Source organism: Trachemys scripta, chromosome 12 (genome assembly GCF_013100865.1).
Source record: "Trachemys scripta elegans isolate TJP31775 chromosome 12, CAS_Tse_1.0, whole genome shotgun sequence".
In the NCBI taxonomy this organism is placed as follows: Eukaryota; Metazoa; Chordata; order Testudines; family Emydidae; genus Trachemys; species Trachemys scripta.
The window spans coordinates 33,519,353-33,535,740 of NC_048309.1; the positions used below are offsets into that span (position 1 = coordinate 33,519,353).

The following is a 16,388-nucleotide window of genomic DNA, read 5'->3' on the forward strand; positions in this document are numbered from 1 at the left end:
AAGTATGAAGAACACTTCCACAAAGTAGAATGATTATTGAAAACTAGAACAAAGAGTATCCCAGCAATTATTGGAATACTTAAAGTGATCCCTAAGGGTATCACTGAGCAGCTGAAGAACACATTAGGAGTGCAAGACATCATGGTCAGTGACTTCCAGCAAACAGAACTCTCATTCTCAGGCACTGTGAGAATGTTAGGGAAAGTCAAAGGAAAATGAATGTATTCCAGCATCTAATATGCAGGAATTCTGCAGAGGGGTTAAGAAAACTCCTGATTACCCAAACCTACACAGCAGGTGCTGGGCAGGATTTATTGGTGACTCATGGGGATAAATTTTGGATAGTAGCTTTCCCCTTTTTATACTTGTATATTGTGAAAGCTATTTGTTTTTAAAAATCCCCCTTGTGTAATACTGAACATAACAGATGAATGTGCCCAGCAAATACTGTCTAGGTACGGTGACATGATTTGAAACAAAGGGGTTGAATTGAAAGTTAATGGGAGATTTGTTCCTAAATCTGTTACAGTAACTCCTCGCTTAACGTGGTTACGTTCCTGAAAAATGCTACAGTACATGCCTTTGAAAATTCAATCCAATGGGACTTTGGACTCAGGGTCCTGCACATCTGAATTTCAGGCTGTTCATATATAAGAGAATCTCTCCTGCCCTCAAGGAAGTTAGCAGCTACTTAGACATTGATTTTGAGTGGAAATGGGAAATAAGTTAATGTTCTGTCCAAAGTCAAACCTATGTTTAATCCTGTAGTCTTCCAGACAGAACCTAAAACTTTTATCCATTATCACTTTATCAGACAAATGCCTGAGCAAAGAGCTGGACCTTGTATTGGAACCAAAATGATAACAAAGGGAGAGAATGCCCTACCCCTAATACGCACACACACACACACTAACACTCATTCCAAAACCAGAAACTACTTCTATTACACACTAATTGAACCCAGTTTTCTCAGGGATGCCTTGGGAAAGAGAGAGAAAGAGTTGTGCAGTTTAAGTAGTCAATGCAACTCTGCACAGAGACAGACTCCTAGATAATGGGGGGCAGAATCTGATCCTTTGGAATCAAAAGGATAATAAAAGGTTAAAATGAATAAAAATATGAATCAACTCACCTGCCTCTTAAAAGTGGATCATAACTATGATGAGAGCTCCCGACCTGTGATTTTCTCTTTTTTTTTTCTTAGTCTATCTACTTACTTATTGATTTGTCTGTCTAATTTTTCTATCTGCTTCTGGGATACAGCATCTAAGGACATTCAATACTCTTTACCAGGAACAGTGAGACCCTTCAGTGTGTGCAGGCTTATCAGTGGGAATGGAGCAAAGACCCTTTTCTTAGCCGACTCCAAGACTAAGAGCTGATTTCTGGAGAGCTGTTTAAATGCTGTCTTGTTCCCCTGGGACAAGATCCCTGGAGTTCACTCTCTGTGACAAGCTACCAGTAACACTGTGCTGGGTCAGCTCTTAAAGCAACAGTGTATGGTTCATAAAAATGAGAGCACTGTGGCTTTGACTCTCAAAGAGCCCAAGTGATTTAGGTAATACCTAATTTAGCAATACCCAAATTTCACAGCAGGACTCTGTACCCCGGCTGGAGTTCCTGCAAACGTACCCTAGCATCATATCAATGTTTGTTGAGGTTCTTCCAAGCCATAGATGTAGCTAAGTGATAAGCATCCCGCAGCTTTTCTCTTAGTCAGGATACATATTGCTGATGAGTTTCATAGTTATCTCTATCCTCTGATACACCAAAGCATAAGTCTATGGGTAATCTTGGTTCTTGCTCAAACATCAAGAGATATGGGGTGACTCCCGTAGCATCGTTCTTTGTGGTGTTGTAGGCATGCACCAGAAATGTGACATGTTGGCTCTAGGTTGCCTTCTGCTCTGGTCGCAAAGTCCCCAACATGTGTAATGGGGTTCGGTTGAACCTCTCTGGCTGAGGGTCACCTTGCAGGTGATAAGGCATTGTCCTAGACTTTTTAATTCCCGCTATCCTCAGCACCTGCTTCAGAAGGTGACTCTTAAAGTCCCGCCCCGATCCCTGATTCAAGGGTATCCGGGCTGGGAATCCATAAACTGAAAAATATTTTTCCCACAGTACTCGAGTGACAGTGGTGGCCCTCTGATCACATGTGGGATACGCATACCGCGTAAAATGGTCAGTCACTACTAGAAAGTTCCCAACATTCCTCTTGTCTACTTCTAAAGACAAGAAATCAATGCATACCAGCTACAGAGGTTTATTGCTGGTGATGTTCTTCAGATATGCAGCCCTTGTGGGCAGAGTTTTCCTTTGAACACATTGAGCGCAAGTCTCACATTTCCTGTGAACATCTTCAGCCATCCAGGGCCAATAGAACCTACTACAAATAAGTTCCAGGGTCCTCTCCATCCCTAAATGTCCAAAGTCATCATGCAAGGCCCTCATGGCCAGGGCTCTGTACTCTTTTGGCAGCACTAGTTGTGCTCGTTGCTTTTGTAAGGGGTCGGTGGCCATTCGGTGTAGCACTCCCTGAATCAATTTTAGTTTGGTCCATTCTCTCAATAGTAGTTTACCCTCCAGGTTAGATGGGACAACCGCAGCTGGGCTTCGCCCCTACCTTTTGGCAAGTAGTGTACCATGAATGTCAATATCTTGCAGCTGGGCTTTTTGCCAGTTGGCCGCATTGAGCATGGGCAAGGGAGATTGGTCCAATGCAATATAGTTCACTGAGGCAGAAGGCATGCTTTCAGGGGGCAGGCCCAGAGCTTCTGCAACACATCCATGAAGGCTCTCATGGGCCTCTGGCTCTTGGTGACTCACACTGCAAATAGCTCTCACTCCATCCGTGGGTATCACAGCAACTTCTGGTGCCTGCGGATGCCAGGACAATGCATCTGCATCTACATTGTTCTCCCTGATTGGTATTGAATGCTGAAGTCATAGCTAGCCAAAGCGGCCACCCATCTTTGCCCTGTAGCATCCAGCTTAGCTCTTGTTAACACATAAGTCAGTGGGTTGTTGTCTGTCCACACCTGGAACTGAGCACCATACAAGTAGTCTCGAAATTTCTCAGTGATGGTCCATTTCAAGGCCAAGAACTCTAGCTTGTGGGTGGGATAGCGAGTTTCACTATCAGACAGTCCTCGGCTGGCAAAGGCTACAGGTTTACATTTGCCTTTCAATTCCAGGTACAGGACTGCTCCCAGACCCTCCAAACTGGCATCAGTATGCACGATAAACGACTTGCTTGGGTCAGCAAAGACTAGGACCAGAGCATGACTTAGGCAAGTAATGATTTCTCGAAAAGCCCTTTCGCATCTCTCATCCAACCGTGGCCCACATGGTTCAAAGTGGCCATAGTGTCTCTGCACAGGAGGCTTTGGGGACCTCCCCTTATTCTTGGTCTTAGATTTGTTCTTGCTGGACTGGTATCCCCTGGTAAGATCATTCAGAAGTTTTACAATCATAGCATAGTTTTTCACAAATCTGTGGTAGTAGCCACTAAACCCAAGAAAGGTCTTGAGTTCTCTGTAGTTACTTGGACATGGCCATGTAGTGAGTGTTTCTATTTTATCGGGATCAGTACTCACACCCTCTTGGGATACAATGTGACCCACATACTTCACTGAGGTTCTACAGACCTGGCATTTGTCAATTGAAAGCTTCAAACCATAATCCTCCAACCTATCAAGCACTTTAAGAAGTCTTTCTTCATGCTCCTCCAAGGTTCTTCCAAACACAATCAGGTCATCCAAATAAACTAACACTTGCAGTAAATTCATGTCTCCCACAACTTTCTCCATAAGATGTTGAAATGTGGCAGGTGCTCCAGAAATCCCTTGGGACATGCGTTCGAACTGATAAAACCCTAATGGGCAGATGAAGGCTGTCTTCTCCTTATCTTCTTCTCCCAGAGAGATCTGGTAGTATCCACTCCGAAGATCCAACACAGAGATCCACTGGCTTCCCAGCAAGCAGTCTAAGGCATCTTGGACTTAGGGCATAGTGTACTGGTCAATCACAGTGCGACTGTTTAGGGTGCGGTAGTCAATACACATCTGGATTTTCCCATTCTTTTTATGGACCACCACAATGGGTGAGGCATATGGGCTGCGGGACTCTGTAATGATGCCATTCGCAGCCAGCTCCTGAAGATGTTGTTGCACATCTTCCATCCTGGACGAGCCCCCCAAAATGTAACCCTTCTGCCTGTCTGAGTTGACAGCAACAAGGGGTTCCATTTCAATAACACAATGCAAAACCGTCTGAAGCCCCCACCCCGTGACCTGGGACAATTACATACCACCCCCCGGGTGCCTCTAAGAGGCAATACTTCCCTTCTCGCAAGCACGGAGTCTGAGTGTAGCAAAATCCTTTTAATAAAGGAGGGAAACAGCACAGGATTATGTTGGGGAAACACCACAAACAGGATTCATAACACAAACCATGAGCAAAAGACTCACCCCCAAGTAAGTTTGGCAGTGACCTTTTCCCCCCAGGTTCTTAAGTCCAGCAACCCAAAAAATCACCCAAAGTCCCAAAAGTCCAATACCCCAAAAGTCTCTTGAGTCCAGCAACCCAAAAATCACCCAAAAGTCCAACAACCCAAAAGTCTCTGCCCGTGGTCAGTGCAGCCCCAGAGTTCAAACGTTTATCTGCAGAGTTTTACCCCCCAACCCCCTTCTTAAAGCTCTCCAGCTAGATAGGATATTTCATGGTGTGTTTACCATGGTATTAAGCAGGATGAGCTCTCTGCATACCAAACGCTGAACTGTATTTAATACTGTTTAATGTTGCACAGTGACTGGGTTATGATGACTCTTTGGGCCCATATAGTCCTTCTAAATTAGAACCTACATTGATGCACATGAAATCCCTTGAGATATTTGAGTGAAGGAAGCTGCTGAAGAACACTGCTCACTTCTTCTACTGACATTGTCTCTGTTATGGGAACATGGGAATTGCCGTATTGAGTCAGACTGGTCATCCAGTCTAGTATCCTGTTTCTGACAATGACTAGACCCAGCTGTTCAGAGGAAGGCTCAGGAACCTGGCAGTACACAGATGTGGGATACTCTGCACCCATAATAGAGTCTGGATTTTTTTTAGAGAACGTCTTAAGCCCAGAAGCATGATATTTAATATCCCTTCCAAAAATAGTATTCTAAATAATTATAATAGCTCTGGATAATCTTCTTATGCAATCCCTTCCTGAACCTTGGTGCATTTTGGGTCTCAGTGTCTCCCTGTGGCAATGAGTTCCATAGTCCAATTATGTGTCTTCTTTGTGCCATCAGCACATGCATAGAACATCTTTCCATTAGTGGTTCAACAAACCATCACCCTCACATTATCAAAATCCTATAGAAAGGAAGAGAGAAGGTCTCAGCTGAATGGGCTTTTTCATTCATCTATTATGTCTTTTTCTGCATCTCTTCTTCTCTATATTTGTGATATTGCATTAACTTGAGTATTTTGACTAAATGGACATATCCCCACAGTCTGTCTCCATGCAGAACTCCAGCCAAGGCTCACAGAACACAATCTGCAGGATTGAGCCCAATCACATTTGTGTATAATCCCAGTCCTTCAAATAGATTCACTCTCATGCTAGTGCTCCATAGTCATGCTTAACTTCAATATGATTAATCATGGGTTCAACCTGTTCTCTGGGGCAAGCCTTGAGCAGGACTGGGCAATATATTAATATTGAACTTTTAAGTTTTCAGTAAGCCTATCAAATTTAAATGTAAGAACTATAAGACTGTAATTAGGTCTGCACTTTGTCAGGGCTGCAAAAGTTGGGCACTGAGGAAGAGACAAGAGCAGATCTTGAACACAATGGACATGAATATATTAAGATGGGTGGTTGGAGTTACAAGAATGGACCATGTTCAAAATAAATTATATAGGTGAAGCAAGAAGGTGGTACTAGTTATTAAAAAGCTGAGGGAATCCAGGTTAGATGGTTTGGCCATGTGAAAAGAACACCAGAAGAATATATAGGGAACAGAGTGTTAAAGTTAGAATTGGAGGGTAAGAGAAGAATTGGGAGACCCAGAACTAGATGGATGGATTTCATAGTAATGGATTTGATTTGCTCTGGAGTTTCTAAGGAACTGTCTTTAAGGCAGACTGGAATGGATAAGAAGGATCCCAAAAGCCCTTGAGTTGAGTTAGTGCAGCAAGGGATTCAGATACTATGCCCTGGTCTACACTATGAGTTTAGGTTGAATTTAGCAGCGTTAGATCGATTTAACCCTGCACCCATCCACACGACGAAGCCATTTTTGTCGACTTAAAGAGCTCTTAAAATCGATTTCTGTACTCCTCCCTGACGAGGGGATTAGCACTGAAATCGACATTGTCAGGTCGAATTTGGGGTAGTGTGGACGCAATTTGACGGTATTGGCCTCCAGGAGCTATCCCAGAGTGCTCCATTGTGACCGCTCTGGACAGCACTTTGAACTCAGATGCACTAGCCAGGTACACAGGAAAAGCCCCGGGAACTTTTGAATTTCATTTCCTTTTTGGCCAGTGTGGTGAACTTAGCAGCACTCAGCAGGACAGGTGACCATGCAGTCCCCCCAGAATGTTTCTACGCTCCCCCTATCATCTCCGTCCCCGAGGTTATTGCAGATTAGAAGGCGAAAAAAATGCACTCGCGATGACATGTTTTCCGAGCTCATGCAGTCCTCCCGCACTGATAGGGCACAGCATAATGCATGGAGGCATTCAGTGGCAGAGGCCAGGAAAGAATTGCTGTGTTTGCTTAACGGCAAAAGTATCATGCCTCGCTAGCGATCCTGCCCGAGACAGGTCGCTGTGTCACATGCACTCCGCGCTGTGTCAGCCTTGGTCGGGGGCATGACTGCTTTGTGAGCAGGAAGGCCATAGATATAGACATTGCATTAGGTAGCTTCTGTAGCTAGAGAAAACATTCCTGTGCATTCAGCAAAGTCGGTGGCAAAAAAAGAGAAGCCCTGTAGTGTAGTGGTTATCACGTTCACCTAACACGCAAAATATCCCTGGTTTGAAACCGAGCGGAAACAGGTCAGTGTTCCTTTTTCTGACTCCCCTCTTGCATTTTTAGTCTTAGAACAGACCGCGCTGTGAATTTTTACCTTGAATTATATCAATTATGAGTTAAATTATATGGAAGCTCTCTCTGTTATAGTCCCAGGTTCCTTACCCTTTCAGCTGCTCTGATAAATTAACATTTTTGTTAGGGGCTGGGGAAAATTTTCATGAAGCCTTTTATAGGGACTAAATGCTATCTAGGACTCTGAAATAATCTTAACATGGCCCATAGAGTGCAATCCTTCATTCTGGATTTGTCATTCCACAAGTTGAAGTGCTCCTTACTACTGTCCAGGCTTCATGAGCCATGGAAGCAAGGGGCAGGCTGGGGTAGGTGCGACTGCGCGGTGCTGCCGGCTAGGAGAGCAGCCTGAGGCAGAAGCCTCCAGCTTGCATGATATTCCAGGCAGGACTGAATCTCCATTAGAGAAAAATTAAAGACGAGAATGACCTGGAGTCACTCCCATTCAGTGCTCTAAGAGGAGAATAACCATGTCTGTCCAGGCACCCCTGATCGACCTCACCGAGGTCTGCCAGCTGAGTGGGGCTGAGCAGGACCCTGGCTGGCAGGAGCCAGTGGACAGAGCCCTAGACCAGCAGCAGGCTGAGCGGGTCTGGCAGACGGGACTCCAGAAAAAAGGCGTGAAATGATTGTCTGCCATTGATTTCACAGAAAGAGGGAGGGAGGGAGGCCTGACGACATGTACCCAAAACCACCCACGAGAAAGTTTTTGCCCCATCAGGCATTGGGAGCTTAACCCAGTATTCAAATGGGCAGCAGAGACTGAGGGAACTGTGGGATAGCTACCCACAGTGCACTGCTCTGTAAGTCAATGCTAGCCATGTTAGTGAGGACGCACTCCGCCGACTTAATGCGCTTAGTGTGGACATAAGCCATAGACTGTATAAAATCGAATTCTAAAAAAATGACTTCTATAAAATCAACCTAATTTTGTAGTGTAGACATACCCTTAAATACAAGATCATAATTGTGACAGATATCACACTGTCCTGTAACACCCTGGACAAACCTTTTTGAGTTAAATTAAACATTATTGAATTAACATCTTCTGAGTTGATTGTATGAAAATGCACATTTATTTACTATTGCAAGATTATGTGGAGCTTATTTAGGAAGAAGTCATTATTAGTTCAGTCTCTGGAAGAAATTAGGAACGTGAAAGAAATTTGGGGGATATTACATGTGAAGTGGATGTCCTGGGACATTTTGGTGGGTTAAGGAAATGCAAATTTTAAAGCTACTTTAGAAGCTGCACTTTGGGCAGAGACCTATTGTCTCTGGCTGATTACCTAGCCAAGGTCTTTTCAGATAGCCCAACTGGATAAATGAGTGACTCAGAGTTACAAGTTATTCTGCTGCCCACAAATCCCTTCTCCAATGATGATTCCTTGTATGTCCCCTCACCCACCAATTAAATTGTTGCTTTAACCCTTCTATATATGTGTTGCAATTGGGGTGTATTCAGACCACCCACCATTCTTTTGGATGTACCACCCATGTATTAGACTGAAAGGACACATTGAAAAGCGCTGGGTGCACCTGCTCCCACACGTTCACCTGTTGGGGAGTACTTCCAGCTCCAGGCTGTGGCCAGTTTAAATCCAGATTCTTCCAATTTGGCATCCATATTACATGTAGGGTTACATTCTTCAAAACGGTTAAATTGTCATATACCCAATGTCCCAGGGTAGATTTTATGTCTAGAGTGATGTGTACATAACAACTTCACACCCTGGAATTTTCCTCTATGGAGATTCCATTGTGATTAGACATGGTAACATCACACCCTAATTATGAGACCCCATAACTCAAAGGTGGTTCAAACACTCGGAGACCAGAGGGTTATATTTTTGGGGTCCTCCATGACAAATCACATGTCTGGATGACTATGTTTCCTATTGTCATTGATCATGGCATAGTCTAGGGCATACCACACAATATGTCCTCATAAATTTGATATTCTTCACCGGGTTGGGGACCCCCCCCTCCCACCATCTGATCTGTACACCACATACCGACGCTGCCAAATTCCCATGGGAGGATTGGTGGTAGCATCTTTTATGGGTAGATCCTTAAAGTCCTCATTTGCTTCATTACCATAACTTGAGGGTGTAGCAGTCCACGTGTTTCCTCCTTTTGTCACCTCACATTGTGGGCTCCGGGTAGGGCTTACAATAGAAACAATTGTGATTAGCAGCAACAATTGTTACATTCCAGGCCAATGGGTCCTTGTTTTCCTTTGTGGGTTCACCTGTAAGATACATGCAATAGAATTTATACGTCATCCTTCTTAACCTCCATTTTGTCCCTTTTATTTGTGTGCAATGAACCCATCCCTGCTCTGCATCCTCTGTTCCCAATCGCAGCAGGCTGGGCCCTAATTGGTCAAGGGCTATGTAGGGCCCCTCCAGTGAAGAGCTGAGAATGGATGGTATTGCTCTGAAATCCGGTACATCACTTGATCTCCCATCTTGCGTGGATAATGCTCTTTGGGCAGGTCACATCATGCTTTGACCTTTGCTGTTCCTTGTTCCTCTTGCCAGGCCACTGCCTGCTGTGATCCATGGTATTCTGGGTTCCTCTTCAGCTGGCGTCAGATTTTCTAAAGTTCTGAAAGACAAAAAGCACATTTTTCTACCTCCTTTAGGGGGCAGTAGATTATTGCTTAAAATAACCCTTCCTTTTACAAACTTCCTTGCTGATTGCAGGAAAAACAGAATAATTGTCTCCACAGTTTCTTGCATCTGAAGAAGTGAGGTTTTTACCCACGAAAGCTTATGCCCAAATAAATCTGTTAGTCTTTAAGGTGCCACCAGACTCCTTGTTGTTTTCACAGTTTCTTGTTTTTTTGTTCTATCAGCAGACCAGGCTTTAATGGCTTCTACCCTTAAGAGGAAGGGTGGATTATCCTACTGTTCATTTATGAAATTCATGAGGTGGTGTAATTCAGTTTCCCTTCTTCTACAGCAGACCAGGTTTGTAATGGCTTCTCTTCTGTGCCAAGATATAGGTTTATTTACAGGCAATAGCTGAGAGGCAGCATTACCAGGAGACTTTTGAACATGAAATTTGTTTTCAATTACCATTTTTAGCATGCTTAATTTCCGCCCCCCCGAAACCATACATATTATACATTGTTGCATGGTTACTTACTAACATTACATTTATTCCAAGGTTTAACATTTTGACAGTCTGATTACTCAGAGCCACCTTAAGGCTCACTGTTTCTGACATTGCTTCTTTTGTATCAGAGTTACACTGGCTTTTAACTTTTTGTTCTTCTCCTGCAGTTCTTAGCTGCTATTGATTTCCCCCCACCCCCCAACAAAAAGAATCCAGAATCTCACTTTATACTCCTGGTTCTGTCTGCCCCAGCCATGGCCACATTCTCTGGTCCTTATTTTAAAAGATATTAAACTTTATAAAAACATGGAAGTACCCAAAGGGTTAAATACTAAATACCAAAGCCAAACTAGCTGCATGTGTCTGGCAAAAGGGACTGTAAGTATTGCAACTTTGAATGAGAAATTCAAATGGAGTTTTAGTGACATTGTTATTTAAAAAAACCTGATTTTATTTTGTTTTTATCTTAAACCTACAAAACAGCGTTTTACAAAACATGAGTGTTGGTTTAGGTCCTTAAAACCTTACATAATTACACGAAAATACATACACACATACAAAAATTCTCTTTTCCCAACATTCATTTTTATTACAACTATACCCAGACTACATTTCCATAGCATACAATTGGAGGCAGTCAAGTCAAGTTCCAATGGTAAACACTTATTTCTTTTAGCGATTCTGATTAAATCATCCAATAGTTAAATAATTTAAATCAGATTGTCTCTCTGCATGCTACCTGCAGCATCCCTTTACAATTGATTATTTACAGACCATTCCTTTGGGGAAAGGGCCCATTCTCCTTCAGATTAGATGTAAAGATGTTGTCCTGGATTTGAAGGGTGTGTATACTCAGAACGCGATCAAGCCAATTGCAACCATATTATGTGCATTCAGCCATCATGATTTAATAAAATAGAACACCACATAGTTAAGGGTTAATTGAAAGCAGGCTTTCAGAAACAAGGTCATATCTAGCTGGCCATTTCTGCTAATCAGAATGGGAGGAGGGAACAGACAAGCAAACAAGTGAGACTGAAAAGCTTGGTGGTTGGAAAGCCTTGAATCTAGATGCCTCTGATATTAAAAATTTATTGAAAGTTAGAAAAATGATGATCCAGTAGGGGTCATCATGACCTATGTGTTTTGTAGAAGTTAGCTATAAAAAGTTTAGATACTAGAGTGTACTTTGGAGCAGTCCTCTGAAGCCATCTTGAGAGACTTTTTCCTTACACCTTTTCTCCCCAGTGGGTGAGCAACTGGCCACTACAAACCTGCTGTTAACTATTCAATACCATTCCAGATGTTAGTGAAATATCTGGGATGTTCTAAACCTATTGCGTATGTTTGTGCATGCGTAAATCTAATAAACTGCAGTGTTAGACAAGAACATGCTTATTTGCATTTAATCCTTGAGAGGCAGAATTGCTCTGTTCCTATTGATTTATTCCTGACACCGCCTGGAGTGAAATAGTTAAGTTACCAGTGTTGGGGGTCTGAAAACCCTGGGTAACAAAGGCTCCTGGGGACAAAAACATAGTTGTGGTAGTGGCCAGTACCTGACCCCCTTGTATAATTTGTTTAACTAACAGGATTCCACCCAGTATGACTGTACCGAGTTGCACATATATTTATATTTACATGACTGGGTTTTATTATCAAAGCAAGAATTCTATTCTTATAACACCACAACGGTTACTCTTTAACATTTCCACAACTCTCAACTATTTACTTCCCTCCAAACTCTATAATATTAATTTCTGCAACAGCTAGTTTTATCTCTTCACACTCTTTCTTTAAGTCACTCACTTCTGCATTCATTTCTTTAAAGTGGTGCATTTTGCCTGTAAGGACTTAGCCACCAAGTACAGTCCCTGCAACACAGCTACTTTAGTCTGTGCTTTCTTTACCATGGAACTGTTGGAAAAGGCAGTATTAATATTATTTCCATGGTTGCCCATGGGTCTTTTGCTTTAAGATTTCAGTGGAATACAGCAGACCTCTGTCATGCTTTGTCAAAAATACTTTTCACATAAGTATTCAAAGTAACCTCCCTGAAAACTTCAGAAAAACAAGTGCGAGGGGGAGTGGGGGTGGAAAGCAACCAGTTAAGCCTGTGAAGTAATTTTAAAGTACAGGCTAACAGCAGCAAATTTAGCAAACTGGAAAAAAAGGAAGAAAGACAAATAATTTCAAAAAAGGATATTATTAGCTCTGAGCTAAGAGTGGGGCTCCCCGAGTTAAAATAATTGGGAACCCTTACCCCTAGTTTTTATCCTGGCTCTGGGGGAAAAGTGGGTGTTTGTTAACTGCACTTCCAAACCTTGAATTTGTTCTCCCAGTGTTGCTTTTGTTTGCATGCCAAATGAATTGCAGGAGTGCCATTGCCTGCTGCAGTTAACTGTTTCTGGGCAACTCCATATGTTAATGCTTTAATTCTAGATGTTAACCCACTCACTCACCATTTTTCACTGTGAAATTCCTTTGTATTCCCTTCCCTGGGATTGAGTTGCAGTTTCTGGCTCTTAAGATTGTCTATTAACTTTGCTACCATACACGATTCCTGCTGTTCCCTTTGGGGAAGGCATGGGGCAGAGGGCTATAACCATCTGGGATCTGTCCCCTCAGGATAATAACATGGATTGGCTCCTTCCTCTGATGTATTTACCTCCACACATCCAGCTGCTCCAAAAACTGAGGTTTGAGACCCCCAAGACCATTAGTCCCACACTTACATTGATAGAGCTCATCGTATAAATCTGCTCCACTCCCCAGCCGTTCATGCCTCTCCCGCCAAATTGCCTCACAGGACTCTTCTGTCCATACAGCATCACGTGTCATTAGATTCACTACCTCTACTGCTAGTATGGATTTTTTTCCATTAAAATCTGTTGGTCCACTCCAAAGCCTTAATATGTTGGAGGAGATCAGCTTCCCTTTTTACCCAGTACACCATGCCTGGGCACAGACCTTGTAATGCCGTTCCTCTTTTTCCAATATTCCTTTCCCTTGGGATCCCCAATAACATCCCCCATCTCCTTTTCAATCTCATCTCAGGTTGACCCCCCTTAACTGGTATGGGCCCTGATTCCTCTGTATCAATTTATTTTAAAAGGCTGTTACCTCAGGTTACCAGAGCCCATCATATCACCATCAAGCAGCTTTGTGGATTGTTATTGAGGGGGACTTACCTGGCTGTTACTCACCTGTCCAGCATGATGCATCCGAGTCATGTCAACAAGATATTAGGGCTTGTCCTTCGCCTTCCCTTGGTTCTTGCCACACCGACAGAAAGCAGAAGACCAGAAGTGCAGGCAATGTGATGTTTATTGGGATTAATCAAGCAAACTTATCCATAGCTCTCCACACCAGTAGCGCTTTTCCCCTGTTCCTCCCTTCTCTTTCTCAGCAGACATAATTATACCCGTACTGCATGCCCTTGGCAGCAGCATAGTCATGTTCCATTTTGGAGGGTCTTGAGTCGTGGGGCTTTGATTCCACCTCTTTGTACCCCATGGGAGGGAGAGGAAGGGAGGTTGTGTACTGGCCAGGCTTTTCTTTAGCTTTTAGTGTTTCTTATGTCTCTCTCCCATCCCCCCCCCTTGTCCCTCCTAACTGGTTGTTTGACCTTGGCTTGAGGGAGGTGTCAGGCAGCCTTCAAGTGTATGCTTGTACATTACACTCCCCACCATACCCAGCAACATTTTAACTTTCTTCCTTATCTTTTCTCACTGTGCTATAAACCCCACCTGGTTGTGAGCAGATCCAATACACAGTGTCTTTGTTCTCACTTGTTAGCAAGAATATAAAGTATCAAAAGTCAAATGAGCAAACAAAGCCCAAAATTCTATCTAAGGCAAATATACAGGCCTGAATACTATATTATGATCATTAGCATGGACTTTCCACATAACTTTTATCCCATTGCTTAGGGTAGTTAATTAGTATGTGGCAGACTCCCCCTCTTCAAGTGTATGATGAGGAAAAATATTTGAACAAATCTCATATGTGTGCCCTGACCACTGGAATATGGGATATCTCTCTCAATTTCTCCTGTTGCAGACCCTTTGTGAGTCTAACTCCAGCACCCATTGGTTCCAATGTAGTTATGCTATTTTACACTTGCTGGGGATCTGGCCAATTTACTTTACTGGATCTACACTGATTTAGACTAGTGGAAGATTTGGCCCAAAATGTCTGTCAGATACCTTAGCTGAGAATGTCCCAAACACCTGTTACCCAGAAATCTATGGTCTCTGATTTTTTTTAAAAAAAGATAAGAACATCAACACTAGTTGAGAAACCTGAATTTCCCTAATATATTCCTTAGAGCTGTTTTCACCTCCTTGTTTTTCAGGCTGTAGATTATGGGGTTTAACAGGGGGGTCAAGATGCTGTACTGGATGGAGAACATTTCATCCAGAAGAACAGAGGAGACTGAGCTGGGTTTTGTGTACTGGAAAAAAGCGGTCAGATACAACAAACCAACCACAATAAGGTGGGAGCTGCAGGTGGAGAAGGCTTTCCTCCTGCCCTCCGCAGAGCGTATTCTCAAGATGGTGGAGATGACGTGAATGTAGGAGATGAGGGTGAAGAGGAAGGAGCTTGATCCCAGTATCACAACAGAAGTAAGAAGCACCATTTGATTGGTGAGAATGTCAGTACAGGAGAGTTGTAACAGGGGAGGGAGCTCACAGCAAAAATGGCTGATTTGATTGGGTCCACAGAAGTGCAACTCGAGGGCAAAAACTGTGTTAATTAAGGCATAAAAGAAGCCCGTGATCCATGCACCACTCACGAGCTGAACCCAGATCTCTTTGTTGATTGCATCCACGTAATGCAATGGGTAGCAGATGGCAGCATAGCGGTCATAAGCCATGGCTGAGAGAATGAAAACTTCTGTACCAGCTAAGAGAAAAAAGAAGAACATCTGGGCAATGCAGCCATTGACTGAAATTGTTTTGTGCTCTGCAAGAAAGTTCATCAGCATATTAGGCACTGTGATGGAGGAATAGCAGATATCAACAAAGGATAAGTGGAAGAGGAAGAAATACATGGGGGTGTGAAGGTGAAAATCAGCTCTTATCAGCACCATGATCACTATGTTCCCAACCAGGGTGATTAGGTAAATAACTAAAAACACCAGGAAGAGGAAAATTTGTATCTGTGGGTCACTGGAAAGTCCGAGGAGAATAAATTTGGTCACTGTGGTTTGATTTTCCATTGACATATATTCAGGAAAACTGTGACCTGGGAAATGAGGGGGAAAAAACAAATGAATTTAACATTTAGAACCAAAGTAAATTTAAACAGCATGTGGAGATAATCTGATCAGCAGTATGAAAGTAAAAAGAGTCCTATTCCAGCCTGTAAAATATGTGTTTTACATCATTTATATTGAGAGAGAGAGAGAGAGAGAGAGCGAGAGCGATGCTGAATGGAATTTGTATATTTTAAATAGACAAAATGGGCTGGATATACAAAAGGACTTAAGCATCTAACTGCCCCTTTCGATGTCTAAAACCCAGAATCAGGCCCCACTGGTATTCACAAATATCCTGCTCAACTGGGACTCTGAGACAGGCTGATGTGGGACTCCTCAGACTCTTCTCTGCAAGCTGTTCCACTCTGGCTAAAGAATTAGAGAGAAAGTGCAACCGGTGTGCTGGATACTGGGTTTTCCACATCCAGGCTGAGTGCTCTAGCCATGAGGCTATAGAGTCATTAATTTTCTCTCTCACTCTCTATATTGTCCACTCTCTCTGGCCTAATATCTCTTTATCTGCCCCAGTGACTTCAATTCAGCCACAGCAAATTTGGATCATAGACAGCAAAAGAACAATGTATGATTTACACCTACTGGGGATCTGGTCAGTTACCATTTTGTCTATTATTTATGTCTACTGGTTTAGACTATTTTGTTGAAAATGCAGTTTAATATCTTTAGTATCTTATTGGATTCATCCCTATTAAAATCACTAATATTTTTGAAGAAGAAGAAGAAATGAATGTGCCCAGCAAACATTCTCTAGTCACAGTGACATAATTTTGAAAAGAGCAAGATAGAAAATTAATGGGATTTCCCCCCTAAATTACTTAAGCTCTTTTGAAAACTGACTTTGATTCATTGTTCTGCACACCTGAATGTCAGGCTGTA

General features: G+C 42.8%; 1 protein-coding gene across 1 annotated transcript; it reads right to left on the minus strand.

Moving 5' to 3' along the window:
• Nucleotides 1-14,522: 14,522 nt before the first annotated feature.
• On the minus strand, nt 14,523-15,326 carry LOC117886055 (olfactory receptor 5A1-like). Its single transcript, XM_034787690.1, has one exon. The coding sequence runs from the start codon at nt 15,324-15,326 to the stop codon at nt 14,523-14,525; it is 804 nt and encodes a 267-aa protein (XP_034643581.1).
• Nucleotides 15,327-16,388: the final 1,062 nt, after the last annotated feature.

Coding starts and splice junctions, on each gene's coding strand:
- LOC117886055 (XM_034787690.1), bottom strand. CDS start 15,326: ATGGTGCTGATAAGAGCTGATTTTCACCTTCACACCCCCATGTATTTC.